At 51.6% G+C, this 27,515-nt stretch overlaps 1 protein-coding gene across 9 annotated transcripts; it reads right to left on the bottom strand.

Annotated features, from left to right (window-relative positions):
* On the bottom strand, nt 1–27,498 carry LOC100820963. Of its 9 annotated transcripts, none has more exons than XR_002961963.1 (5): nt 27,020–27,440; nt 25,842–25,905; nt 24,548–24,662; nt 4,620–5,507; nt 4,163–4,512 (listed from the first exon to the last, which is right to left on the bottom strand). XR_002961963.1 is itself a non-coding variant. In XM_014897720.2 (5 exons), the coding sequence occupies exons 4-5, from the start codon at nt 5,287–5,289 to the stop codon at nt 4,466–4,468; spliced, it is 717 nt and encodes a 238-aa protein (XP_014753206.1). In that variant the 5' UTR covers nt 5,290–5,507; nt 25,842–25,905; nt 27,020–27,271; nt 27,348–27,498; the 3' UTR covers nt 4,163–4,465. The 9 variants fall into 9 exon arrangements, 8 of the variants coding, with proteins under 8 accessions (XP_014753207.1, XP_014753206.1, XP_014753208.1 ...); XM_014897720.2 differs by lacking the exon at nt 24,548–24,662 and having other exon boundaries at nt 27,020–27,271; nt 27,348–27,498; XM_014897722.2 differs by lacking the exon at nt 24,548–24,662 and having other exon boundaries at nt 4,241–4,512; nt 27,020–27,424.
* Nucleotides 27,499–27,515: the final 17 nt, after the last annotated feature.

Raw genomic sequence — 27,515 nt, 5'->3', positions numbered from 1 at the left:
TGACTAGCAAACAACACATTATATGCATGTATGAGACTTGGCGTTGAAGAGCATGACGAAAGTTTACCCGGAAAAAAAGAAGAAGAGCATGACGAAAGTTCTCTTGGAGACTTGGACGTTTTCTTTTCTAGACAGAAAACTATCGATGTTGGGCCGGGCCGGGCCTCATGATCTGCTCGCCGCTGCCGGCCGAGCAACGTCGTCGTCGTCGTCTTCGTGCAATTAGCTGGGCTTCTTCCTCCGCCTTGAAAACTTTACCTGCGAGCACCAGCAGCGCGTAGAATATGGCTGCGAACACAGCGGCGACCGGCAGCGCCAGCCACGTGCCGGACGTCACGAGAGCCACCAGCATCGTGACCACAAGCCCAACCATCGTCACCATGACGCACTGCATTCATACGCAAAACCATGACGAGTTAATTAAGTTGGATTAGTTCATAATATAGTCAGAGCCGAGTAAGAGCTTAACTAGATCGATCTGCTCCCTCCATTTCATAATTCTTGTCTCAAATTTGCCCAAATACAAATGTATCTATTTTTAAAAAGCGTCTAGATACACGTAACATTTCGATAATAATTATGGAAAGGAAGGAATATTAATTAAAGATCCGAATAAATCAATCAGGGGATGGATGGATCGATCCGTGGAGTCGATGACGTACAACATTGGCGGCGGGCTGATCGGGCTCCGGCGACTCTTCTGCGGCGCCTGCTTTCTCGAGGTCGACGAAGGCGCAGCTGGAGCTGGACATGCCTAGCTCGCCCTATATCTACTCAATTTGGGTGTTGGTTGATAGAATGCTAGGTGTAGATCGATCGGTAGAACTTTCTGTGATTCAACTAGATTTCGGTATGGGAGAGAGAGAGAGGGGAAGAAGGGGAACGTACCTTCACTTTGGGACGACGAGGAGCTCGACGGGGCGGCCATGTCGACGGCGAGGGAGAGACGGCGGCGGGGAGCGACGGCGGAGCTTCCCGTCGCTGTCTGCGCAAAACCCTAGATCGGTACGGAGTGTCGGTGGGGTCGGTGGCAAACGCAGCGAACCTCGTAGTGCGTGCCCCGGCCCCCCCACCTCTTTATATAGCGCAGCGCGACCGGGGCCCGCCAACCATATTGGGTTGGGGCCCCCCGATCAGGGTGCGTCAGATCTAGGCCCGATGGGCCGTTGGGCCCACACGGCTGGGAGATCACTCTAACATTCTCCCCCTTGATCTCAACTTTTCACCACTGATTAGTACGTAGAGCATGTTTCATCGTCTCAGCTCAATTGCCGATAGAATCAGACAACTACAAATCCGTGTTGAAACAAATTCTGTTTCTTTTTGGGCCAATCTTTATCCATGAATCATAGGCTTTTCCTTAAAACCAAGCCGGCTAAGTGTTCCTTGAACACACTGGGTGGTAGGCCTTTCGTAAGCGGATCCGCAAGCATATCTTTTGTCCTTATATGCTCGAGACTTATAGTGTGATCCTGGATTTTATCTTTCACAACATAATACTTTATCTCTATAGAACACCGCGGGCTCATTGTCGCAGTACATCTTTAGTGGTTTGTCGATACAATCCACTACTTTCAAGTCGGATATAAATTTCTTTAACCATATCGCCTGCCTCGTGGCCTCATAACATGCTATAAATTCTGCATACATCGTGGATGATGCAACTATTGACTGTTTGGAGCCCCGCCTGTGAGAGTGAATACATATCCAGACGTGGATTTTCTATCATCTCTGTCTCCCGCAAAGTCTGCATCTGAATACCCTCTTATCTCTAGGGAATCAGATCTTCTATATGTTAGCATTAGGTCTTTTGTGCCTTGCGCATAACGCAATGCTTTCTTTACCATTTTCCAGTGCTCTATGTCTGGATTTTCTTGATATCTACCGAGTACCACGGTGATAAAAGCTAAGTCAGGACGAGTGCACACTTGTGCATACTGTAGGCTTCCAACGGCCGAAGCATATGGAACCGCTTTCATTTGATCGATCTCATATTGACTTTTGGGACATTGAAATTTCCCGAAACTGTCACCCTTGACTATAGGAGCAGGTGTGGCATTGCTCGCATGCATATTGTATTTCTTTAGAATCTTTTCGAAATATGCCTTTTGCGATAGTCCTAGAACCTCATTTTTCCTATCTCGGTGAATTTCTATGCCCAAGACATATGACGCTTCACCAAGATCTTTCATATCAAAATTTGAGGACAAAAACTTTTTTGTTTCTAGTAGTAGACTGACATCACTGCTAGCAAGCAAGATATCATCCTCATACAAGATTAGGAAAATGTATTTCCCACTTTTAAACTTTGCATAAACGCAGTTGTTCTCAACATTCTCTTTAAACCCAAATTTCTTAATGGTCTCACTAAACTTTAGATACCACTGTCGTGAGGCTTGCTTTAATCCATAAATGGATTTCTTTAGGCGGCATCCCATGTTTTCCTTGCTTTCCATGATAAACCCTTGGGTTGTTTCATGTAGACCTTTTCTTCTAAATCCCCGTTTAGAAATGCCGTCTTTACATCCATCTGATGTAACTCTAAATCAAAATGCGACACTAGTGCCATTATTATTCTGAAGGAATCTTTGCATGAGACCGGTGAAAATGTCTCATTGTAATCTATTCCTTCTCTTTGTGTAAATCCTTTTGCCACGGGTCGTGCTTTGTATTTTTCTATATTCCCTCTGGAGTCATATTTGGTTTTGTAGACCCATTTACAGCCTACCGTTTTGGCTCCTTTAGGAATTTCCTCTAAGTCCCAAACTTCGTTGGAACTCATCGATCTCATCTCATCTTCCATGGCCTCCAGCCACTTCGATGAGTGAGAACTACTCATGCCTTCTTCATATGAAGTGGGATCATTCTCCATATGAACTTTTTCTGTATTATAAACTTTATAATCTTTTGGAATGACTAACTTTTTAACTCTTTGAGACCTTCTAAGGGCCTCATTTTCTGGCACGTTCTGTGTCTCCACATGTGGCGCATGTTCAGGCTGCTGCACCTCCCTTTCATGTGCAACAATGGGTTGAGTCGGCTCCTGACGGACAGGTTCCGGACCTTCACTCATTGTTGTCATGTGTGGAGTTGCAACAGGTGTCGGCACCACAATCTCAGGGATTGTCGGTGCGTCAACAACAAGTAGTGAAAAGAATGGCTCCTGAGTCATTGGATTAGGTGCAGGCACCCTCTTCTCCTCAAGGTCAACTTTTCAAGCCACCGTGCTCCCCCTCATCATTTTGTCCTCTAAGAAGACGGCGTGTCTCGTTTCCACAAACTGTGTATCTGTCTGGACAGTAGAAACGAAAACCTTTTGATCTTTCAAGGTAGCCAATGAAATGGCAACTTACTGTCTTGGTATCCAACTTTGTAATATTTGGGTTGAACACTTTGGCCTCAGCTGGGCTCCCCCACACCCGCAGGTGTTGTAGAGAGGGTACTCTTCCTGTCCACAGCTTGTACGGTGTTTTGGCACCGACTTGGTTGGCAATCTATTGAGAATGTGAATGGCGGTTTTTAATGTCTCCATCCACAATCCCAATGGTAATGTGAAATAACTCATCATACTGCGCACCATATCCATAAGGGTACGGTTATGCCTTTCAGCTACTCCATTTTGCTGAGGCTCGCCCGGCATTGAATACTGGGCAACTATTCAAGTCTCCTGTAGGAACCTTGCAAAAGGTCCAAGGACTTGGCCATATGGGGTGTGCCGACTGTAGTACTCCCCTCCACGGTTGGATCTTACTATCTTTATCTTTTTATCATGCTGATTTTCAACTTCAGCCTTGAATATTTTAAATTTATCCAATGCTTCTGACCTTTCTTTTATTGGATAAATGTAACCATAACGGGAGTAGTCGTCTGTGAATGTTATGAACGAATCATAACCATCCACACTTTTCACAGGAAATGGTCCACAAATGTCAGTGTGAATAATTTCGAGTGCGCTGGTGCTACGTATTGCACCATTTTTATTTGTTTTACATACTTTCCTTTAATGCAATCTACGCATTGCTCTATTTCTGAGAACTTTAATGGAGGAAGAATTTATGTTTTAACAAGTCTTTCTATCCCCCCCCCCCTCGAAATATGGCATAAACGACAATGCCATAATTTTGATGATTCATTAGTCCTCTTTCTTTTCTTTTGTACTTTCTCCGACGCGGCAACATGTTCATTCACTTTACACATAGAATGTACCTTTTCACGTATGGATAATAAATAAAGCTCATTGTGAAGGAAGGCAACACCCACACAATCATTATTAAACCATATGGCACACTTGCCATGTTCAAAATGACATTCATAATCAACTTTGTCCAAACGTGATACACTAATCAAGTTTCTGTGTAATGAAGGAACATAAAACACATCTCTAAGCAGGATCGTGAATCCATCGGGAAGCTCCAAGGAGATGTCGCTGACAGCTTCTACGTCCGCTTGGACTCCATTTGCAACTTCAATGCATCTTTTGTTTCTTTGCGTAGTCCGCGTCGAAAGGAATCCCTATAAAGAATTTGCAACATGAACAGTTGCACCAGAGTCAATCCACCAAGTAGATTTCGAAAACTGTGTATACAGGGATTCATTTACAAAGGAAATGGAGTTTATACCATTCTTTGCCATGATTGACTTTAGCCATTCCGGGCAATTTTTCTTGTAATGCCCGATCTTCTTGCAGTGGAGGCATGTGTCTTTGTCCACTGGAAAAGTCTTTTGTTGTTGCTGATGTTGCATGGGAGCTTTACCATGTGGCTTTGAAGAAGAACTTTGATTGCCTTGAGGGAAGTTCTTTTTCTTATTATCCCTCACATAGTTCAGAGAACCACCATATGAGGATTTAATTCTGTCCTCTTCTTGCACACACATGGCTATAGTTTTTTCAATATCCCACCGCTCTGGTTGCATATTGTAGTTGACAACAAAAGTGTCAAACACTTTTGGCAATGAAGCCATAACGAGATGAGCAAGCATTGCAGGCTTAATCTCTAAATCAGCATCCATGGGCTTTAACTTAGAAGCCATGTTGCTCATCCTGAGGATATGCTCTCTTATGCCATGTCCTCCTCCTGTGTACTTTTCTGTCACCAGCTGCTGAAGCAGCCAGGTAGCATATATCTTTGAATAACGAGTGAACTGGCTCTTTATCTTTTCAAGATACACCCCTACGAAAGCACAATCTGCAATTGAGCCCACAATAGCGTGCTCAATTGTGTTTTTTATAAAAGCCATGCACTTTTTGTTGGCGGTGAGCCACTTTTTGTTCTCGAGGGTGTATGACATCTCCAATGGAGCATACTCACTCTTCTTTTTCTCCCCAGCAACATCATCATCTTTTACATCCCTGACTGGTTCTGTAGGCTTTGGTGGCTGTGGAGTGTCAACCACCCAGTCCACCTCGCCACAAACAAAAGCCAGATCCACTTTCTTTCTCTACTGAGTGTAGTTGTCACCCCTGAGGGTTGGTACGTCCTTGAGACATCCCATCAAGTAGTACCCTCCTGAAACCACAGTGACGTGAGAAGATAACAACAATTGCATGCATTAATCCAACGTCGGTCAAAATTAATTCATACAACTGTTTGTGCAATTTAATCTATATCACCGTTGGGCAGAAAATAGAACTAAATGCACACTTTAACCATTAATCATGATCATGCTATTAATGACGTTGGTCAAGAAAAAAATAACACGATCACAATTAACATAAAACACTTTTAATCACGTTCTTTAATTTAAACAACACTTTTAAACTATTTGCAACGGAAACTATGAACAAAAATTATAACTTTATACTTTTCAGAAGCAATACTTTGCACTTTTCTATTTCCTAAAACAAACATCTCGTTGGTTCAGTTTGAATAGGAGAAAAAATAATACCAAAATGTGCAAAAACTGATCATAAACTGTAAAAGAATGCCTCTGTGAAAGAAAAAAAAAATCTTTCGGCCAGCGCAGCCCATCTAGGGCACCCGGCCCAGCCAAGCGGAGAAGCCTTGCCAGCGTCATCCTCAGCCGTCCGACCGAATCGGACGGCTGGGAGCGATCTGCGCTCTGGACAAAACCACCTCGGCCGAACCCTAGTCAAACCCTAACTTCTTTTTCCCTTTCTCATCTTTTCTCACTGGCAGCGGCGGCGGGAGGGCTTTTGGCCGGCTCGGAAGCCGCGCCGCCGTTCCTTCTCCTCCCCCGGCCTCCCTTTTCCTCTTCTTGCGAGCCGACTCCGGCCATGCGGCATCGTCCCCGGCCCCTTGCCGACGCACGCGTGCACCTGACGAGGGGCTACCTGGGCAATACCCTGACTCAAGGGTTTTGACTGATGGAGAGCACGGGGTGCACCAGCGATCTCGTCGACTAACAAAGACTAGGGGAGTCGCAAGGTTTACCCAGGTTCGGGGCCCTCGGAAGGTAATACCCGTACGTCCTGCTTTTGGTGTATTGTATTGATCGAGATTACAGAGAAGCTATGAAGCTATGGTGCGCAGATGGATCTGGCGTATGTGTAGAGGTTACCCCTTCTCGACTCCCCCTCCTAGCCTTATATACTGGCGGCTAGGTCTCGGGCGTGATAATCGGGAAGGTTACAATCAAATCAGTTTATTCTGGTACGAAAAGATTATACTCCTTGGCTTGAGCCGCACTTTGAGGGACTCGACCTGCATATACGTAATGGGCCTTCGAGTGAACCCCTTGCTGGACTGTATCGGGTATATGAAGGTTGAGGACTCGAAGGGTCATTCCCTCGTCAGTTAGCCCTCGAGTCCCTGTTCGAGGCGCAGGCTCGGGTAGGGACTCAAGAGTTTTTATTTCAGTTATTCGACTGTATATCAAGATGCAGATAGTCTTCTTGCTTTAACCGTCCATCGGTCAATTGACTCGAATGTTTGTCAGACCCGAATTTTTGGAATTCCTGACCTGTGGCTCGGAAACCACAGGGCGTTTCTGCGAATAGTACTGATACTGTGTGGGATGGTTGCGTAACGCGCCTGGAATACTCGATGGGTCGAGTCCAGTTGATTGCAACGGGGCAAAAACTTTGTTAGCATACATCAGCACTCGAGTCCCCAGGCTCGAGCCTGGATAACTGGCGGTATTTGAGTCAAACCTGCCGGAGGCTTTACTTCGAGTTCCTGTGCTGTCGGGTGGCAACCCCGAGTTTTCTAGAGCTTGATATGACGTCTTTGCTGACGTTTTGATTAAAGAAATGGTCTAGGCAGTCGATGGGACGTACCTTATGCTTTATGCACGGACTGAATTGAGTACTATGGATGTGGTCAGTTTGATTTGACCATACGACGTGCGCAAGATTTTAGGCGCAATAATAGCTGTCATGGGTTCCTGAACCGATGGAAGGAGGAACGGCTCGTTTCTGCTGGGGCCACGCGTCATACATGGATGCGAAACGCGTGGCATCATTCTGAATCGTGCGGCGGTGATTCCGCTCCTTCCTGTTATCAATCATCTTCTTCCTGCCCCATTTCGCCCCCTTGTCTTCTGCATTCCATCGCATCTTCCTTCTGCGCTCTGCTCCTTTGCTCAAACCCAGCCTCCTCTCCGTCGCTCTCGCTCCCCACTTCGTTCCTCACTGCCATCACGCGCTTGCTGCCATGGGCAGGAAGAAGATCTCCACTGCCGCTGGTGCCAGCACCGTTGCTGACGGCAAGAAGGCATCTTGCGATGCTCCCCCCGCCTTGGACAAGAAATCCAAGAAGACTGCTGACGTCGCGCCTGGCGGCAAGAGGACCGGGGAGTGGAAGGGCTCTGGGATCTTGGCATGCCACTTCTCGGTGATGTAGAAGCACGGACTAGTTCCCGGCGAAGACTCCGGCAAGGTTCGCGTCCCGGGCAATGAGGTAACTCCCCATCCCAGGCCTGGGGAGCGAGTTATTTTCTACGCTTTTGTTATCCGCGGCCTCTCTCTCCCAGTGCACTTCTTCTTCCATGCGCTGCTGCTGGCGTATGGGCTTCAGATGCATGATCTGACACCCAATAGCTATCTACACATTGCGGGTTTCATCACGCTCTGTGAGTGCTACCTGGGCGTGAAACCCCACCAGGGTCTGTGGAAGAAACTGTTCATCATCAAGCGGCAAAGTAAAGGTGACTGGATCTACAAGACCGGCGCCGCCAATATCCAAGTTCGCGGAGATGTTCAGTACTTCTCCCTTCATCAGATCGAGTCGGTGCAGCAGTGGAAGAGTCGGTGGTTTTACCTCCAGGACGAGCCAGTCGACGGCAAGGATTTCAACCTGCCCGAGTTCTCCGCCTCTGCTCAAGTGAGAAAGTTGAAGTCTTGGAACCACGAGCTGACATCCGAAGAAGATGCAGAGGCTACTGTTCTGCTGAAGCAAGTTGTCGAGCTTCAGCAGACTCCCGAGAAAAAGGTGAGTGGTCTGCAGCTTATCTCTCTTTTCATGAAGAGGCGGATTCAGCCGATCCAAGCTCGAGTCCACTCCATGTGGGAGTACTCGGGGCCGTCAGACTCCACTCGAGTCTGCGCGCAGGAGCTGTCGGACGAGGACCTTCTGACTCGAGTAAGGGTGGTCACTCGAAAGGAGATCACCTTGGAAGATCTGGAGTCGCCTCTGCCGCCTTACGGACCCGATCGATCGCGTGAAGAGGTGATTTTTACTTGCTCCCTCGCCATTTATTACTCTGCAATTTCCATGTTAGTCTTTATTGAAAAGTGTTGCTGCAAGGCCATCAAGAGCTTATGAGCCAGCCTCCATTGATCGAAGGAGTGCCAGTCGATGACGACGAATTGGTCGACTGCTCCAACTCCGACGCCCTTTACGAGGATGACGTGGATGAGGACGAAGATGACCATCAATCACGCAAGCGTGGTCGGTCAAGTGAGGCGGACCAATCAACCGGAGATTCTTATCAGCACGAGGTGCCTGAAGAGACGATTCCTTCGAGCGCCACAGCCGCATCCGATGAGCCGAGGCCCCGGTCGCCGTCTCCGTCGGCTCCCCTGACCAAGAAGGCCAAGGTCGCTGTCAAGCCGAAGGGATGTCTTCGCATCTTGGATGTGTCGTCGAGTGGCTCCTCCAGGTACGCTTTGTTTAAAAGCCATTCCTTTTGCCTGTTGGGATTTTTTCTTTCCGAGTTAACGAGTAGCCGAAACCCACAGTGATGGTGACGTCGTGGCCAAGAACTCTCGTTCTCCAGCCCGGAGTCCTTCGAAACCGAGTGCGTCTTTGGCTCGGTGCGAGGTGCAAGATTCTCCGCGGCGAGGAACTCGCCAGTAGGGCTTCCCGAAACGGCACCGACTCCAACTATTGTCTCAGCCGTCGACTTCGGCGTCTCAGCCGTCGACTTTTGTGCTAATGGCTTTCACTCATGCTTCTATCAATTGCAGCCTTTCATTGAAAGGTTGGTAGATCTTGGCGACCGCTACCTGATACTGGAGGAGGAGAACTAGCAGCTACGCCTAGAGCTGGACCAGGCGAAAGAGGCCGCTGCTCACGCCAACGGTACGAACTTTAACCGGATTTAATCCCTGTCCATACTGTCTGCATGGACTTGTTGCCTGTTAACCTTGCCTGTATTTGCAGGTTTGACTGAAAAAGCCAACCGACTAAGCGACGTGGCGGTTGGCAATAGTCAAGAATGGCGGTTGAAGTACGAGCAACTGGTTGCGGATTCCACCAAGGAATGGGCGGTTGCCCGTGCCGAGGTGGACGCGGCTGTCAAGCAGGCCAAGCTGGAGGTGCAGGAGAGCTCTGCACTCGAGAGGAAGGAGATTGCCTCTCGAGACGACGAGTTGAAGACGCGACTTTCGGCTGCCGTCGACGCGCTCACCGGTGAGTTTAATCATAACTGAGGATGTTTCCTTTCCCCTTTGATTACTTCGGCTGATGTGAATTTGGCACAGATTCCCTCAGCTCCTTATCCTCTCTTCATGGCAAACACCAAGTCACTGAGTTGAGTGGCGTGGTGGACTCCGTCTGGGAGTTGTGCGATCATGCGAGTGACATGCTCGTGAAGGTGACTTCCTCTCTGAGGTCACTATTTACGAGCATGTATCCAGACGTCGAGGCGCCGAGCTCACTCAACGGCTTGCTGAGCATCTTCGATGGAGAAGATCCACTCGAAGACTTCGCTCGGGTGCTGAGGCTGCCTTCATTCTCTCGCTCGAGCATGGACTTGACCAGGCGTTGCTGCAGAAGGTTGCTGATGGTGCCCCAACAACTCCTGACGGGCAAGTCGAGTTGAAGCGTTTTGTCAAGCGAAGGCAAACTGGCGAAAAAGTTTACCGCCGTCATGAAGCAACTGAACGCGGCGACTGTTCGGACCGCGCAGGAGGCTACGGATCAGGTGGGAGCTCATCCTTCGTCGTGAAGTTCGTTCTTGCCTTGCTGTAATAGCTCATAGTATTGACTCCGCCATGACTTTGTTTAAGATGAACCCGTACTATGGTGCCTGAAATTTCTTCTTTTGATGTGATATGAATGTCTCTTGGTCGTCTTTTGAAGATATATTTTCTTTTTTGTCTTGTTTGGCGTTGTAGAGCGATGATGACGAAAAGCGCGAAACACCGCTTGCCGAGGCCGTTCCTGTGTAGTCGCAACCAATGCTTGCTACCGTGGCGACTCCAGCGCCTTCCCCCACCTCTCTTTTGGACCCGACGATCTTGAGGGACCAACAAAAGGGTCCTGAGCAAAAACTTTGGGTGGTCACGGGGGAGGTGGCTGTGCAACGGACGAAAGCCAAAGCCGCCACTGACTGCGAGGAATTCCTGATGAAGGAGTTGTCGACGATGTGCGAGAAATTAGCGGGTAACTGATTTTCCTTCCTTCGACTAATCTGACTATCGCCTTTGCGACTGTGGCTGTTACTGATTCTGATGCTTCAGGTCTTCAACTTGATCCCCAATTGGAGGCCAAGAGGGTGAACTCCCGACTGAGCAGGCTGAACACTTCGAACAGATCATCCTTTTGGTATGACAGCGACAGGGGCCGAGCTTTGGCATTGATGCAAGACCGTGTTTACCAGATAGGGGGTTTTGCCGAGTCCTGTCGATCGACGTTGGAGCACATATACCAAGCCTTGTTTCCTTTGCGTCGACCGCCTGCTGTACTTGAAGCTTTAATGCAAAAATTCTGTGGCGGCACAGGGATACAAGATTTTGCCTGGAGTTTGATGATCAGGGGCGCTCAACATGCTTTGGCGTTTGCCCTGGTGAAGCACCCCAGTTTGGATCTTGATCACATCCACGAGCTTCCTGTGATGCCTAGGGAGACAATTGATATCCGACCCCAGATGGATCGAACTCTACAACCGGCTCGATGGATCATTTTTCTTCGTGAAGAGGCGGAGCAAACACAGCTTGAGGCGAATCGGGTCGCAAGTCAAGTCGCACCGTAGGCACCTAGGGAAAAGATATCGGGTGCGCGATCAGTGCTCCCGATGGGAGTAGCCCCCGAGTGCGTGTCCAACTGCTTGTAGTTGGGGACGGACTCGAAAGAACAAATTCAATTTGTATGTGGCCGCTGTAATGCATCTGTTATATTGATTATAAATCGATGTTCAAATGCTGTGCATCTTGCCCATATTCGCTGCTTGGGTTACCGTCGGGTACGCGGATAGCGCCCCCGATGGCAGTAGCCCCCGAGTGCGTGGCCAACTGCGTAGAGTTAGGAATGAACTCGAACAGGCCTTGAGTTTGGAAGATTTCGTTGGGTGCGCGGACAGCGCTCCCGATGGGAGTAGCCCCCGAGTGCGTGGCTAACAGCGTGGAGTTAGGCACGGACTCGAACAGATCTTGAATTAGTAAAATTTCGTCGGGTGCGCGATCAGCGCTCCCGATGGGAGTAGCCCCCAAGTCCATGGTCGACTATTTATAGTCGGGTTTGGACTCATTGATTGGCATATCTGGCTAGATCAACTGCTTCATCGCTTTCGCCGAGATGAGTCGCTCTGATGAGATTGTGTATCTTCACGATCGCGTGAGGGATGCTGAACGTCAGCTCTTGGCGCTTCGCGGGGAGCTTGCTGTGTTGAAGTCGAAGGCTCGTGCCGCTGCCACCCGAGAACAATTTCTCCTGGGGGAGCTTGTTTCGATAAGCTCTGATCTGTGCGGTAAGCATTGTCCATGGTGATTGCCCGTTCTGTATTTCTTCCCGTCTTGAACAAGTTGTCTTGTGTTTGCAGAAATTATCCCCGAGTCCCATGAGGAGGCTGAGGGCGTTCGTTATCGCCTGAACACGCTTCAACGGGCAGGGCCGACGGTTCGTTCCTTCTGGTTCGATTCCGATAGGGGGTATGTATTGGCGCTTCTGCAGGATCGAGCCACCCGGGCCAAAGCTTGTTTGAGCTCAGGCCGCCAGATTACGACTGGCATTCACCAAGTCTCCGGGGTTTGGTCCGTTTGTTCACGGATTCGGCTGTCATCAAGAGTTATATACATGAGCAGCTTGTAACTGGCGCCACCGTTGGCCTGGCTTTTGTTCGGCTTCGATATCCCGGCCTGGATCTGGGGGGATTGCATGTGGTGCCGTTTTTTGAATATTTTGTGTCGTGACGAAGTGCGACAGACTTGCGCCTGAGTGTCGGCCGTTGATGAGGGTGTTGAGCCGATGGTTCGGAGTCCTCTCCTGGATGGGGATAATCATGGTTTGTAAAATGCTTATTTTCGAGGGTGTTTCGCGCAGCACCCGAGTCCTGATTGACTGTCGGGTGAGTGCCATCCGCGGAGTTTTAACTGCGGCGTTGGAGTTCCCGAACTTGAGCGATATTATATAGATACATCCCTCAGGTCTTTGGAGAGAAGGAGGTGTTTAATGTAGTAATTCAGCTCATGTACGAGGGAAAAACTAGTCTTTATTCAATGACGTACTTGACGGAAATAATATGACTGAATAGAAACTGAAGACGATGAAAAGATAAACTGAGTCTGTTTGTAGAAAAAACTAAGCGTAGAAACGCCGTAGTGGTGCGGCGTTCCACAGCGTGCCGCAATCGATGCTAGTAATTGGATCCTTCAATATGTAGGCACTGCCTGGAATTACTTTGGATATGATGTAGGGTCCTTCCCATGGTGATGCCAATTTGTGATGACCTTTCTGTTTCAGCCGAAGGACTAGGTCGCCCTCAACGAATGAGCGACGGCGTAGTCGACGGTCGTGATAATTGCGGAGACTCTGTTGGTAGACTACTGACCGAGCGAGGGCGATGTCGCGTGCCTCATCTGCTGCGTCGAGTGCATCTTCCATACCTTCTGTGCAATCTGGTCCAGCGTATGCTGCGACCCGAGGTGCGTTATACCTTACTTCCGATGGCAGCACTGCTTCTGCTCCGTACACCATGAAGAAAGGGGTGAACTGCGTTGAAGAATTGGGTGTAGTCCGGAGGCTCCAGAGTACGGAAGGGAGTTCTTCGACCCATGCGCCAGCTGCTCTCCGCAAGGGTGTCATCTACCTTTTCCGCATGCCTTCAGTGAGCAGACCGTTGGCCTTTTCGACTTGGCCATTTGTCTGCGGGTGCGCGACCACAACGTAGTTGATTCGGATCCCCATCTGCTCGCAAAAGTCTTGAAGGTCGGCTGCTTTGAAGTTGCTTCCATTGTCTGTGATGATACTGTGAGGAACGCCAAAACGGAACACGATAGATCTAAAGAATTGAATTGCCGTTGCAGATGTGGCACTTGCGATTGGCAAGGCTTCGATCCTCTTCGAAAATTTGTCAACCGCGACTAGCAGAAAGCGATGTCCTCCATGACGCGACTTCCTCAACGGGCCTACCATATCGAGTCCCCATTGCGCAAAAGGCCAGGTGATGGGAATTGTCTTGAGTTCAGATGCTGGGGCATGCGGCTTCGTGGCGAACATTTGACATGCCTCGCATTTGCTGACGATAGCCTAGGCGTCGAGTAGGGTCGTGGGCCAGTAGAACCCAGCTCTGAAGGCTTTGGCGGCGATTGTCTTGCTTCCGGCGTGGTGCCCGCACGTGACCTGATGGATGTCTAGGAGGATATCATGTCCTTCTTCTGGTGAAATACATCTCTGAAAAATGCCGGAGACGCTGTGTTTGTACAACTCGCCGTTGATTACTGTGAAAGCTTTTGATCGCCGCATAATCCTTCTAGCTTCGGTTGTATCCTCTGGCAACTCCTGCCGAAGCATGTATGCGAGTGAAGGCTTCATCCATGTTGGTTCAATAGCCAGGACTTCGACTGTGCCGGCTGCTGCTTGCTCATCTGAGGGGTTGTCGGGTGAAACTGTTGAATAGATTGTAAGATCTGAGTTGGGCGACTTTTTGACTGAAATTGTCGCGCTCTTCTCTTTGATGCTTCGTTGACGGATGATCTCCAGAAAAACGCCAGGCGGAACTGCTGCCCGTGTGGATCCTAGGTAGGCCAAATGATCAGTCTCTTCATTACTGGCTCGGCTGACATGCGCGAGCTCACAACCATCAAAATTACCCTCCAATGTGTTGTACATATCACGGTAGGCGATCATGGTGTTTGATACTGCGTCACACGTCTTCATTGTTTGTTGCACAACCAAGTTGGAGTCACCATAGATCATTAGGCGAGTGGCGCCACATGCTTTTGCCATCCGCATGCCATGTAACAAAGCTTCGTACTCGGCTTCATTGTTGGAGGCGTTGCGGAAGTGCATCTGGAAAACATAGCGCATCCTGTCTCCTTTTGGTGAGATCAATATTACTCCTGCCCCGGCACCTTCTGCCCGTTTGGATCCATCAAAGTACATGGTCCAGGCACTCGACAAATCGGGTGGGCTTGGAGTCTGCATCTCGGTCCACTCGGCGATAAAATCTGGCAACACCTACAACTTGATTCCTTTCCGGCGCTCGTATGTGATATTTTTGGGCGAAAGCTCGATTCCCCATTGGGCGACCCGTCCTGTAGCATCTAGGTTGTTGAGAATGTTGGCGAGTGGAGCTTCACTTACTACGACGATCGGGTGTTGCTGAAAATAATGTTCCAGCTTCCGGGCTGTCATGAATACTCTGTATGCCAGCTTCTGATAATGTGGATAACGCTGCTTCGTGAGGTATAGTACTTCACTAACATAGCATATTGGCCTCTGTACTGGCTGCGCTTTCCCTTCTTCTGCCCTTTCTACTACCAAGGCCGTGCTGACCACTTGATTTGTGGCGGCGAGGTATAGCAAGAGTGGCTCATTCTCGAGTGGGGCTACAAGGACCGGTGAAGTTGACAGCATGCGTTTAAGACTGGCGAATGCGCTGCTGCTAGCTTCGGGTGTCCATGTGAATTTGTCCCCCTTTTTGAGTAGCTGGTAAAATGGCAAAGCTTTTTCTCCCAATCTACTAATGAAACGGCTGAGGGCGGCCACTCTTCCTGTAAGCTGTGGTACTGCATTGTCGTACCAGTGGCTAGTGACGGAGCCCCATCAGGAAGGACTCCCGGGAAGCGACGAGCCCGGGAAACCTGCCTTGAGGAGACGACCCCTAGTGAAGCTAAAGCTAAGGGCTGAGTACAAAATGCTCCCGGGAACCCCGGTCCCGGGAAGCCGATGGAACGCCTCCCGACAACTAGCCGGTGCGCTAGCCGGGAAGGTGCACCCCAACAACCCGCGCTCGGACATGCAGGCGGGGCCCGCAGAACAGTGAAGACAGGACAAGACGGCGGGCGCAATGCATTTAATGCACCGACATGAGTCTTATTGGCAGGCCTAGTCTTGCTGAGCAAGGCTAGGGCGACTACCCTACGAACCATTTTTCTACCGTGTAAAGTGGACTTGGCGCTGCATGGCATCCAGCACGGATGAGTAAAATTGTATTCCATGCAGTCGTGACACGCGTCTAGGAGACGTGTCACCCTGTATTCATAGGCACCTGTGGTATCCCCTTGTCTATAAAACGAGGACTAATGCCACCGGTCAAAGGGTTCAGCTCAGTTGGAACCCGAGTGAGTAGAACATAGCACATCGTTCACCTAAGTAGCCAACCCAGAAACTCCCCGGGTGATCTGTACGCACTCAAACTTGTGAATACAACTCAAAGCAGGACGTAGGATATTACACCTCCGGGTGGCCCGAACCTGCGTAAAACTCTTGTGTCTACACTTCATGTCCATCGCCACGCCGGCGATCGCCGGAGCGATCACCTCGCCCTCCACTGAACCAAAATGGGGGTGCTCGGCATCCTCGCTGCCAGAGACTTGCGCGACACGCCGGGCCATCGCAAGGCACGCCGGCGCATGAAGCATGGAGTGCGGAGCTAGACGCGCTCCTTGCACTTGCCGCCCAGCAGCCGCAAGGCGAGGGCGCCCCCACTGGTTCAGACCGGGGGCAGAACTCGGGACGCGGAGACGCGCCCCGCGTCTCGGGGAAAGGAGAACACCCTCCCCCGTTGGGAGGGCAAGGAGGCGAGGATCCCGTGGGGTCACGGATTCGTCACCGACCGTTACACGGGGTGACGCGCGAGGCGTCCTGAACGCCCGCCAGCAGGAAGACCTTCGCCAGCGCTTGGAGCGCCAACGCCGGCGTGAGGCGAAACGTCAGCGCCCAGAGCAGGAGGATGCTCCCATGGGCGCCGAGGACGGCTACGCCGCGTTTACTCGCGAGCTGCGCCGGGTGACGTGGCCCCGCAAGTTCCGAGCGCCGACGCTCGGGACATACGACGGGACCATAAACCCTAAGGATTTTCTCCTGACCTACACGTTGGGCATGCACGCCATTGGCGCTGACGACAAGGTCAGGGCCAACTGGTTCCCGATGGTCCTCAAAGGATCAGCGAGGACTTGGTTGCTCAACCTGCCTGCCGGGTTCATAGCCTCCAGGGCTGACCTGTGCGAGCAGTTCGTGAACGCGTTCTAGGGCGGATACAAGCGCCCGGGAACCATGGCGGAACTGCACACGGCCGTGCAGAAACCGGGGGAGACGTTGCGGGACTTCACCAACAGGTTCTCCAACCTCAGACCCGAGCTTGCCGCCAAAGCAGCGGCAAACCTACTAGAGGGCTCCGGGAAGAAGAGCTCCCGGAAACACGGCGGGAAGAAAGTGCTTGCCGCAGAGCCGGGAGCTCCCCAGAGGGCGCCAAGAAGGCGGCATCGGCAGGAGCATCGGGCAGCAAGCCGGCAGCGGCCGCACGCTGCCCCATCCACACCAACGCCACCCACGACGCACAGGACTGCCGCACTCTCCAGACCTTCAAGGAGAAGCAGAAGCAGCGCCGCGCTGCCGGGCTTGTTTCAACTGCAGGGACATCGGGCACCTGTCCTGGGACTGCCCGAACAACCGCCGCGGCGGAGCAGGCCGGGGCGCAGCCGGCGGCGACAAGGGAGAACCCGCGAGGGGTCGCGGTCAGGCCCGCGGCGTCAAGGACCGGCCTCTCCAGGGACGCGACAAGCCTCGCGCTGAGCAGCACGAGGATGTCTACAGTGATACTGACGCTAACGAGCCCGGCTTCCAGGAGCCTCGCGACGTCGCCTACATCCACGAGGGAGCATATGGTCTCACGTCTCACGCCGCCGTGAAGCGGCTCACGCGTGAGATCTGCGCCCTCCTCCCCAGCGTGGAGGCGCAGCAGCCGTTGAGGTGGTCGCATGTGCCGATCACCTTCAACTCAGACGATCATCCGATCCGCCCCTTGGGTTCAGGGGTGCTCCCCCTCGTAGTGTTGTCGTCGTCGATCAGCCGAAGTTCCCGCCATGTCAAGCTCGCCCTGAAGGGACGAGTTGGCATCTTGGGCGGCCTTGAGCTGCCCCGCAAGCTCGCGCTCTCGGGAGCGGGCCTGGTCCTGCAGCTCCTTCTCCCGACGCGCCGAGGCTTCAACTGCTGTTGCGGCCGCCGTCTCCAGCTCTCCGACCTCACGGCGGAGGCGCTGGATCTCCAGGGAGTAGCCGGACAGTAAGTCCGTCTTCTCCCGGAGACGCCCTTGGAACGAGTCCAGAGCCGCCTGCTGCTCCTCCTCGCTCTTGGCGTGTGTGGCCTTCACCAGCTCGAGCTCCCGCTGGTGCTCTTGCTGGAGATCCCATAGCTGCTGGAGGACCTGTGCTCCGGCACCCCTTGCACAGCAGGCTTGCCGCGCCTGCTGGAGCTCCTCCCAGAGCCGCTACAGCTCGGTGCGCTCCTCCACCGCCTCCCATCGCGCTGCACCCAGTTCCGCCACTACGCGGGCGTGGTGCTCTTTCGCGTCGTTGAAGAAATCGACGAACATCAGCAACTGCTGCTGGATGTTGTCGATCATTGGTGTCCATGCTGGAACACGCTGGGGTCGAAGGTGATCCGACCCCAAGTCTGCCCAGCGAGCTCCCCTGCTCCCAGGCTGAAGGCGGCTTCGGCGGAAGAGGACCCTGCCGCGACCGTCTGTGACCCCGAGGGCGCATCGGGATTTGATGGCGCGCCCCTGGCATGGCCGAGCCCTGCTGCTCCCTGCTCGTTTGAAGGGGCGAGCTGGGGGCTCGGGGGCATCTCCAGGGCACCACCTGTGGCAGCAGTCGCGGCCCCGGCAGGCGCCGTGGCCGATTGCTGAAGGGCTCCGACGGAGGCAACCTCCGCCGAAGCATCAACGTTGACCTCGCCAGTAAGGTCGATGACCCGCACCTCTGTAGGCGCGGGTGCAACCAGAGCCCCTTCGGCAGCTGCACGAGCGGCACCTACGTCAAGCATGGGGATTGACACGAATAGTAAAGTGTTCGAACTTGCGCGTACCTGCCGCCGGGCCGGTGCCCTGCGAGCTTGAGTCGGGGATCCTTGGGTCCCCCGCGGCCGCTGCCGCCGTCGCAACCGTTGCGTCAGCAGCGTCTTGGTCGCCGCCGCCCGATGCCGGGCGAGGCTTCTTGGTTGGGGATGCCGGCGACACGCTGCTCTGCCCCCTCTTCCTCGATGAACTAGAAAACGCAAGATTAGTCAGGCACAAAATAATTTCGCGAAATCAAAGCTGTTCTGAACGACATTGGACTTACCCCGCCGGCTTGAGCTTGAGCACCCTGTCCGCCAGGATGCTCCTCGCCGGAGAGCCGCTTCGCGCGGGGGGAGCTGTCGGAGTTGCCGGGGTGGTCGGGGCGGCTGCTGCAGCCGCGCCACTGCTGCCGGAGGCCCCAGCCCTCACGTCGCCGTGAGGCCCCTGGAGCTGCAGGGTGGCCTCCCGCCTGCCCGCTCGCTCCGCTGCGGACCGCCTCACCAAGGGGACGTCATATTTCTCGTCGTCCTCCTCTGGCACGACTTCGCCGGCTGCCGAGGGAACGTCGTTGTCGCTGAGGTCTCCTCCGACGCCCAACGAGGAGTCATCGGAGTCCAAGCCCTCTGCCTTGGCGGAGGCCTGGCCTTGGCCCCCTTTCCCCGAGTTGGCAGCCGGCCCCTTGACTTTCTGGGACCGGGGCTACGGGGGTGAGGGTTGCGCCGAGGGGTCCTCCACGATCCCCCACTCGTCGCAGAGTGGGAGATCCCGGGCTCCCGGGTTCGGGATCCCGGCGTGGAGCGAGTGCGCTCTAGGCGGGAGCAGTCAGTAGGGTTTGTCCTCGCCGGTGATACCCTTCACCTAGAACTGCATTTCCTCTAGGAGGAGGTCCGTGCGCTGCAGCCAGGTCCGGTCGCCAGCCCGATGTACATCCACGCCGGATGCGATCGCCGCTACAGGGGGACCACGCGCCTCCCGATGAAGTGGCGCGCCATATCCATGTCCGTGAGCCCGGCCTCACGAAGCGCCTTGATCTTCGCATAGATCGAGGCCAGCTTCTCGTCCTTCGGGTCACCTGTGGTATCCCCTTGTCTATAAAATGAGGACCAATGCCAGCGGTCAAAGGGTTCAGCTCAGTTGGAACACGAGTGAGTAGAACATAGCACACCGTTCACCTAAGTAGCCAACCCGGGAACTCCCCGGGTGATCTGTACGCACTCAAACTTGTGAATACAACTCAAAGCAGGACGTAGGGTATTACATCTCCGGGTGGCCCGAACCAAGGTAAAACTCTTGTGTCTACACTGCGTGTCCATCGCCACGCCGGCCACTGAACCAAAAAGGGGGTGCTCGGCATCCCGGGTGCCGGAGACCATGCTCCGACATGCATGGATGTTTGTTGGTTCCTTCATTGTTACTATTGCTCTGATCTTGTCTGGATTTGCTTCGATTCCCATTGCAGAAAGAAAATAACCTAGAAGCTGCCCTGCAGGTACTCCGAAAACGCATTTCGTCGGGTTAAGCTTGATCCAATACTTATCAAGATTCTGGAATGTCTCTCGAATAACCTCTAATAAAGTATCTTCAGTCTTTGTCTTGATAATGATATCATCGATGTACACTTGAACATTTCTGCCAAGCTGCGCTCCAAGACATGCCTGCATGCAGCGTTGATACGTAGTGCCTGCGTTTTTCGGTCCGAAAGGCATAGTTCTGTAGCAGAAAACTCCATAAGGCATTATGAATGCTGTCTTGTCTTCGTCCTCCTTCCATCGAATCTAATTGTGTCTAGAATATGCATCAAGGAATGACAACCGGGCACATCCCGCAGTCGAGTCGACGATCTGGTCAATTCGAGGTAGGGGAAAATGATCATTCGGGCAATGTTTGTTCAATGAGGTGAAGTCGACCCATATGCGCAAAACTTTTGTGTTCTTCTCCGGGACAAGCACGGGATTCGCCACCCAGGTCGCTTGTTTAATTTCCCAGATAAACTTTGCGTCAAGCAAACGATTGACCTCTTCACCAATGGCCTTCCGCTTGGGTTCTGAAAAACGTCGCATCGGTTGCCTGATGGGTTTGGCATGCTCGTCCACATGCAAAGAGTGCTCGGCGAGTTCCCTGGGAATACCCGATATATCGGATGGTACCTAGGCAAAAAAATTCATATTCTCGCGCAGGAACTCGGCGAGCGCGCTTTCCTATGCGGGAGGAAGGCTCGAGGACACCAGCACTGTTTTACTGGGATCCGTCGGGTGTAACTGATGCTCCGTTGTGTCACTCTTCGTGCTGAACTCTATCTGTTGTGGCGCTTTCTTCGTCATGGGAAGTACGCCGTTGTCTGTCGTTGCCTTCAAAGAGGCGAGTTCTGTCTACATACCGAATGATTCAGCAAGTTTATGGAATTCTCTGTCACAATTGTCCGACCTTGTAAAGCTTCCTCGGACGTTATTATGCCATAGGGCCCAGGCATTTTCATCATGAGATATGCATAGTGGGGGATGGTCGTGAACCTGGCGAGTGCCGGCCGGCCCAGAAGCACATGGTATTGCGATTTCCAGTCGAGTACTTCAAAATCAATCCGTTCTTTGCGAAAGTTAGCGGGGTTGCCAAAGACGACGTCGAGGCTAACCCGGCCCAATGGCACTGCCGGTTTTCCCGGAACAATTCCGTGGAAAGATGTGTCTGTGGCTTGGAGATTTGTTAAAGATCTGTTCAACGGCCTTAGTGTATCCGCACATATGATGTTAATGCCACTGCCTCCATCTATGAACACCTGGCTCATCTCATAGCCTCCCACCTGAGCTTCGAGGACTAGTGCTGACTGTCCTGGCCTCGGGATCGAAGGTGGATGATCTGCCCGCGAGAACGAAATGGCGACCTCGGACCAGTTGAGGTATTCTGGGGTGGCGGGTGGCGCGGCTACAGCCAGATGAACTTGTCGAGTGATGACATTTTTATCTCGGTTGGACGGCCTTCCTTTCTGTATCATGCAGATATTTTCCAAAAGCGCTGGATACGCGTTAGCTGCGGCTGATGGTTCAGATGGCCGTGACGCAGGCTGCGTGTGTTGCACGGATCCAGCAAAATTTGGTGGCAGTGGAGGGGGAGGTGGTGCATTGTGCGCGACCATCCCAACTCAAGTGGCGTGTGGCAGAGCCAAAGAATTGGGATTATTCCTCGTTGATTGCTGACCTGGCCCCCGAGGGTAATCCCTGCTTGCCGTTGAATTCTGAAACTGGCTGCGTGTGTCATGCAACTCGTGAAAACGACGGCACTCGCATAGCGTGTGGCCGCACCTTATATTTCCATCGACATCCCTAGTACCATGGAAGGGGCAGGGAGATGACAACTGTTGCGTCAACGACAAAGAGGGTTTCCCATCTCGCCGCAACCTCCGAGGCTGCCACTGCTGATTCTTGCTGCTATCCCGGTAGTTGCCATGGTGATTTCTATCCCGATGTCCTTCATGATTTCCTTCACCTCGTCCACCGCCGTTACGCTCGAACTCTGCCGCTACGAACTCGGGAGCGTTAGGCTCCCACTCCTTTCGCTTCTTTCGTCTTTCGGTGTTACGACCGTGTCCTCTCTCGGCTTTTTCATCATCGGGTAGTGCATTGTGCTCATTTCGAATTGAATCTTCTCCATCCGACCATTTATTTGCTATCTCCATCAGATCTGCAACCTCTTTTGGCCTGCTCCGTCCCAGTTCTTCATTAAAAGTGACACGTTTCAACCCACGTTTGAAGGCGTCGACTGCACTTTCGTCTGATATTTCTTCTACTGCATTTTTTAGGGATGTCCATCGTTGTATGTACGGTCGAATGGATTCACTCGACCTCTGAGTGCATGCTCGGAGTTCCTCCAATGAAACTGGTCTTTTAAACGTTGCCCGAAATTTGCGGGTGAAAACTTGACAGAGCTCGTCCCACGAGCCTATTTCGCCTTCTGTCAGACTAGCCAGCCATATGCGAGCGTGCCCCTTGAGCTACAACTGCAAGCATTGCATGGCCGTGTTCTTCGTTCCTCCCTTCGGTCGTACCATTGTGAGGTAATCTTCTAACCAAGCTCTCGGCTCCTGGGATCCGTCAAACTTGATTGCGCTCGACGATACTGAAAAATTGTCGGGAATCTTTGAATTGCGAACATGACGGCTAAAGCAGGCCGCGCCGCAAGTTTCATCCTCTTCTTCTGTGATGCGGCCAGCACGGGCTGACCGCTCGCGATCAATTCTCCGCTGCATAATGATATCACGAGCATCTCCTAGTACGGGGGTGTTGCGGCAGCGATTAGGCTGTTCTTCCAGTCCTCGTCGTGGAGGAGTTGCGCGATTGTTTTGTCGTGGGGAGCCTCCATCCCTATGTCGCTGGGGCTCCATCTGGTTCGAGTTGGGGCCCATGAGGGCATTCCCGATGAGGCCCAAGCCGGCCAAGACCTGCTTGTGAATTGCTGCCTTCGGGTCGTCATCCGGTGGCATAGTGGAGAGGAGGTACGTGTTTGCAGCTACCACGGCTCCTTGTGGCGTCTGGGGAAGCAACTCTCCCTGGGTATTGACGGTCATCAATTCGTCGTCCAGACTGCGTGTCATGCCGATGCGATCTCGCTTGGGAATATTGTTCAACCGAGATTGATAGCGCGCCGCTCTGTATCTGGGGTGCTTCGGGAGCAAGCACTGCGACTCTGCGCTGAGAGCTGTCTGCGAGCACTCGAGGCGTCGGCGACCTCTCTCCGTCGTTGCAGGTCTGCCTACTCCTCTCGCAGTCGAGCATGCGTAGTGTCTAGCGCATGGTGATATGCCATCATCTCGTTGCACATGGCGTCTGGTGGTAAAGGGTTAGTGCCGTTAAGAGCGGCCTCGACCCGAGCTTCCTCTTCCGGCGTGAGAATGATCGTTGGGCGATCATTGGTCACGTCTCTTGCGTGTGCCTCGGCAAAGATGGTTCTGCCAATGCGGTGTCCGTCTCCACTACTCTCGCCTACTTCCGCCGCGAAGACCTGTTCGTTGCTTCAGAAGACCGTAGAGGTCATGGAAAGCGAAGCGCAATGCCGGCGGGTGAGCTAAGAAGCTCAAGGACCCGAAGCGGATCGGCTCCTCCGTGGTTGTGGATTGAGAACAGCATGGTCAAGAAGATCGTAGATCTGATGCACTTCTTCCCCACAATTGGCGCCAATGACGAGGGGCTACCTCGGCAATACCCTGACTCAAGGGTTTTCGACTGAGGGAGAGCACGGGGTGCACCAGCGATCTCGTCGACTAACAAAGACTAGGGAAGTCGCAAGGTTTACCCAGGTTCGGAGCCCTCGGAAGGTAATACCCCTACGTCCTGCTTTTGGTGTATTGTATTGATCGAGATTACAGAGAAGCTATGAGGCTATGGTGCGCAGATGGATCTGGCGTATGTGTAGAGGTTACCCCTTCCCGACTCCCCCTCCTAGCTTTATATACTGGCGGCTAGGTCTCGAGCGTGATAATCAGGAAGGTTACAATCAAATCAGTTTATTCTGGTACGAAAAGATTATACTTCTTGGCCTGAGCCGCACTTTGAGGGACTCGACCTGCATATACTTGATGGGCCTTCGAGTGGACCCCCTGCTGGGCTGTATCGGGTATATGAAGGTTGAGGACTCGAAGGGTCATTCCCTCGTCAGCACCCAACAGTGCGCGCGTCGCCGTCAAGTGACCGGCGGCCGACAACTGGCGACGGCGGCGGCGCCCACTTCTTTCGGGTGAGCTTCTCTTTTAGGGTTAGGGTTTGCTTTTCTTATTTCCTTTTTCTTTCTCTCTCACTGCCGACGGATCTACAAGCCTAGAAGGCTCAGATACCATTGAAAGAATGCTAGGTGTAGATCGATCGGTAGAACTTTCTAGGATTCAACTAGATTTCGGTATGGGATAGAGAGAGAGAGAGAGAGGAAGAAGGGAACGCACCTTCACTTTGGGACGATGAGGAGCTCGATGGGGCGGACATTTCGACGGCGAGGGAGAGACAGCGACGGGGAGCGACGGCGGCGGCAGAGCTTCCCGTCGCTGTCTACGCAAAACCCTAGATCAGTAGGGAGTATCAGTGGGGTGGGTGGCAAATGAGCAAACCTCGTAGTGCGTGACCCGGCCCCCCTCCTCTTTATATAGCGCAGCGCGACAAGGGCCCGCCAACCATATTGGGTTGGGCGCCCCCGATCAGGGTGCATCAGATCTAGGCCCGATGGGCCCACACGGCTGGGAGATCACTCTAACATTGGTGACTTGGCGTATTGCCCCCTGCAGGGGGCATATAGGAATCTATGTCTATGTGCACCTTTATTTTCTCGGCCGGTCAGAGCTAAGCTGCTTCGTTGTATATTGTCACGTTGCCTCTCCAATCCGTTTTCGGAGTTTGAAGAGAGACCCCTGGTCGGATGCAATTTTTTGGTGAGTGTTTTTTGTTACCATGCACCTTAATTGGATGAAAACCCGTCTCCCGTCGGGTTTACGAGTAGAGCTTCGGGCGTATGTAGGGTATGTTTGGATCGAAACCAAAATGTACCTTGCCAATTTTTTGATCATTGACCAAAGTTTGGTCTTTGTGTGGATTGCTGCCAATTATTCGGCATGTCAGTTAATTCCCTTTAGCCAACTCTAGCGCTAGTTCATTTTTTGTTAGTCAATTTATGGGCAAGCAACACCAGACCAAGGGTATATTTGGTTTGTGACAAAGCTAGCCCAACCAAATGTTGGCACCTCACTTTGCCAACTATTTGGCTAAAAATTTGTGAGAGATGGTGTGACTCATATTGACAACCAAAGTTTTGGCTAAGAACCAGTCAAAATTGTGTCATTGTTATTTTTCTACATAAAAACCTTAACAACTGCCAGATAACAGGTATGTGATGCCCCACACTTGATATCAGCCAAAACAACAACCAGGTCGAAGTAGCGAAATACATGATGTGTCTGGTTTATCAAGATGGCGCACAAAACCTTAAGATTGACAAGTGTAACCCCATACAAGGCAACATACTATACTACCAGGTAGACCTTAGATACAAAATGGTGCCCCTTGTTCACTAGTACGCTTGTTAGACCTTCTCAGCGAACAGAAGTTCATCACCAACACTATGGATACTTGCTACGAGGTGCCATGGCATATGTCTCAACGAAAACATCCCTGAGCATGGGCATAGCGTAAAGTGGCAATATGAATAGAGGCGACACGAAGGCAGTAACATTGTGGTATATGACTCACTAGCATTGTGGTATATGACTATATGGGCGATGAAGAAGATGACTTCCAAGACGAATGCAATGTTCTGCAGGAAATAAAAAGGAAAGAAAAATTAGATTCCGATAATTCTTGCAAACTTGAAGTACAATTTTCGTCCTATATGTTTTGTTTGGTGTAAATGGAACCATGAAATTCCAAGGCAATCACTGTCTCCCTTTTGTGGGTTTAGCACTAACATGGACTACACATGGCAAAAACAAAACATCACTGGACCTAACCCAGCTGCCCAATGAGGCAATGATGCATACTGTTTGGCAAAAAATAAAAATAAAAATCCAATTTACAGAATGAAACAAAGAAGAATTAGATGGCTTCGTTTGTTTCTCTTCTCAATTTTGTCTCACCCTCACTAATGTGCATGTTGGCAAGAAATTTGTATCGTGTACTGTATGTTATAGTGTCGTTGACGAGGACGGAATTTCTGGAAATCAGAATCAAATGAGCTATGCAAGGTGTATGTAGATCAACTTTTGCTTATTTATCATATAGCAGTTTCAGTTCTCAAGTTGAGCTAGTAGTGATTTTAATGAAGAAATACTACACTGAAATAACAAGTCTTGATGTATTGTACTGGAATGAAACTGAAAACAGAGACAAAGTGAATGATTTGGGAAGTTCAGGGTTTGTTCACAAATCAAAACAAAAACCCAACGTACACTCGCTGATCATGATTGTAAGCGCAGAAAATACATGGATCAAGATAAAGATATTCTGCAGCACAAAGAAATCGGGGTTGTAAAACATTTGGGACTTGTTTGGTTGTCTGCATCCCCCCAAGGGCAGGCAACCACCAGCCAAGCCTAGGCCAAACAAAAAAAATCGACCAAGCTTGCACCCCAAATTGAGCATTCTCAAGTGGTCTTTGAACAGGTGGGCTGAACACATTTTATTTACTTTTGTACATTTCAACGTTTTGCAAGCAGTACCGTGATGCTTGGTCTTGGAACTTTAACGGGAATTGCGTATATCCATGGAAGCAATAATATCGACTATAACATCTACTGATCTACCGTGATCCTTGGTCTTGAACGGCAATCTCATATATATATCCATGGAAGTAAAAAACATCGATCATAACATCTACTGATCAAATACTAATAAATACGGAGTAACAAGAAATTCGAGGTGAGGGGGCTTACGAAGGAGTGGTAGATCAGACTGGCCCGCACAGGGTTCGTGACGACCAGCTCCTCCTCGTCATCATCCTTGTCCTTCCGCTTCTCCTCCTTCGCTCCGGCGCCTTTTCCTCTCATCACCGGCGAGAAACCCAAGCTGCCCGCAGGATTGTTAGGGCCAGCCTCCACCTTCTCCTTGTTCTCTTCGGCGGCGGCGTTTTCGGTCATCGCCGGCGGAAACTTCAAGCTGCCCGCGGGCACCGCCATGGTTCCGAACTGGACTCACTGGATTGGTTTATCAATCTGCTTCGAGTAGAGACTGGGAAGACGACGCGGCGGCTAGGGTTCATACCTTGGGGACGGGCCGGACGACACAGGTCGCAGCCTCGCAGAGCACGGCGGGCTTTCGCCTTTCGCAATCGAGGTGGGGTTGGGTACTTCCGTACTTGGGTGCGGTGGGCTGGGCTGGGCTCGTATAAAGGCCACAGGCACTGGGCCTACCCTTCGTACTACCACATAC

The sequence above is a fragment of the Brachypodium distachyon genome, chromosome 1 (genome assembly GCF_000005505.3).
Source record: "Brachypodium distachyon strain Bd21 chromosome 1, Brachypodium_distachyon_v3.0, whole genome shotgun sequence".
Taxonomy (NCBI): Eukaryota; Viridiplantae; Streptophyta; class Magnoliopsida; order Poales; family Poaceae; genus Brachypodium; species Brachypodium distachyon.
The sequence above is the reverse complement of the archived record's forward strand: the minus strand, read 5'-3'. Positions and strand labels throughout refer to the sequence as shown.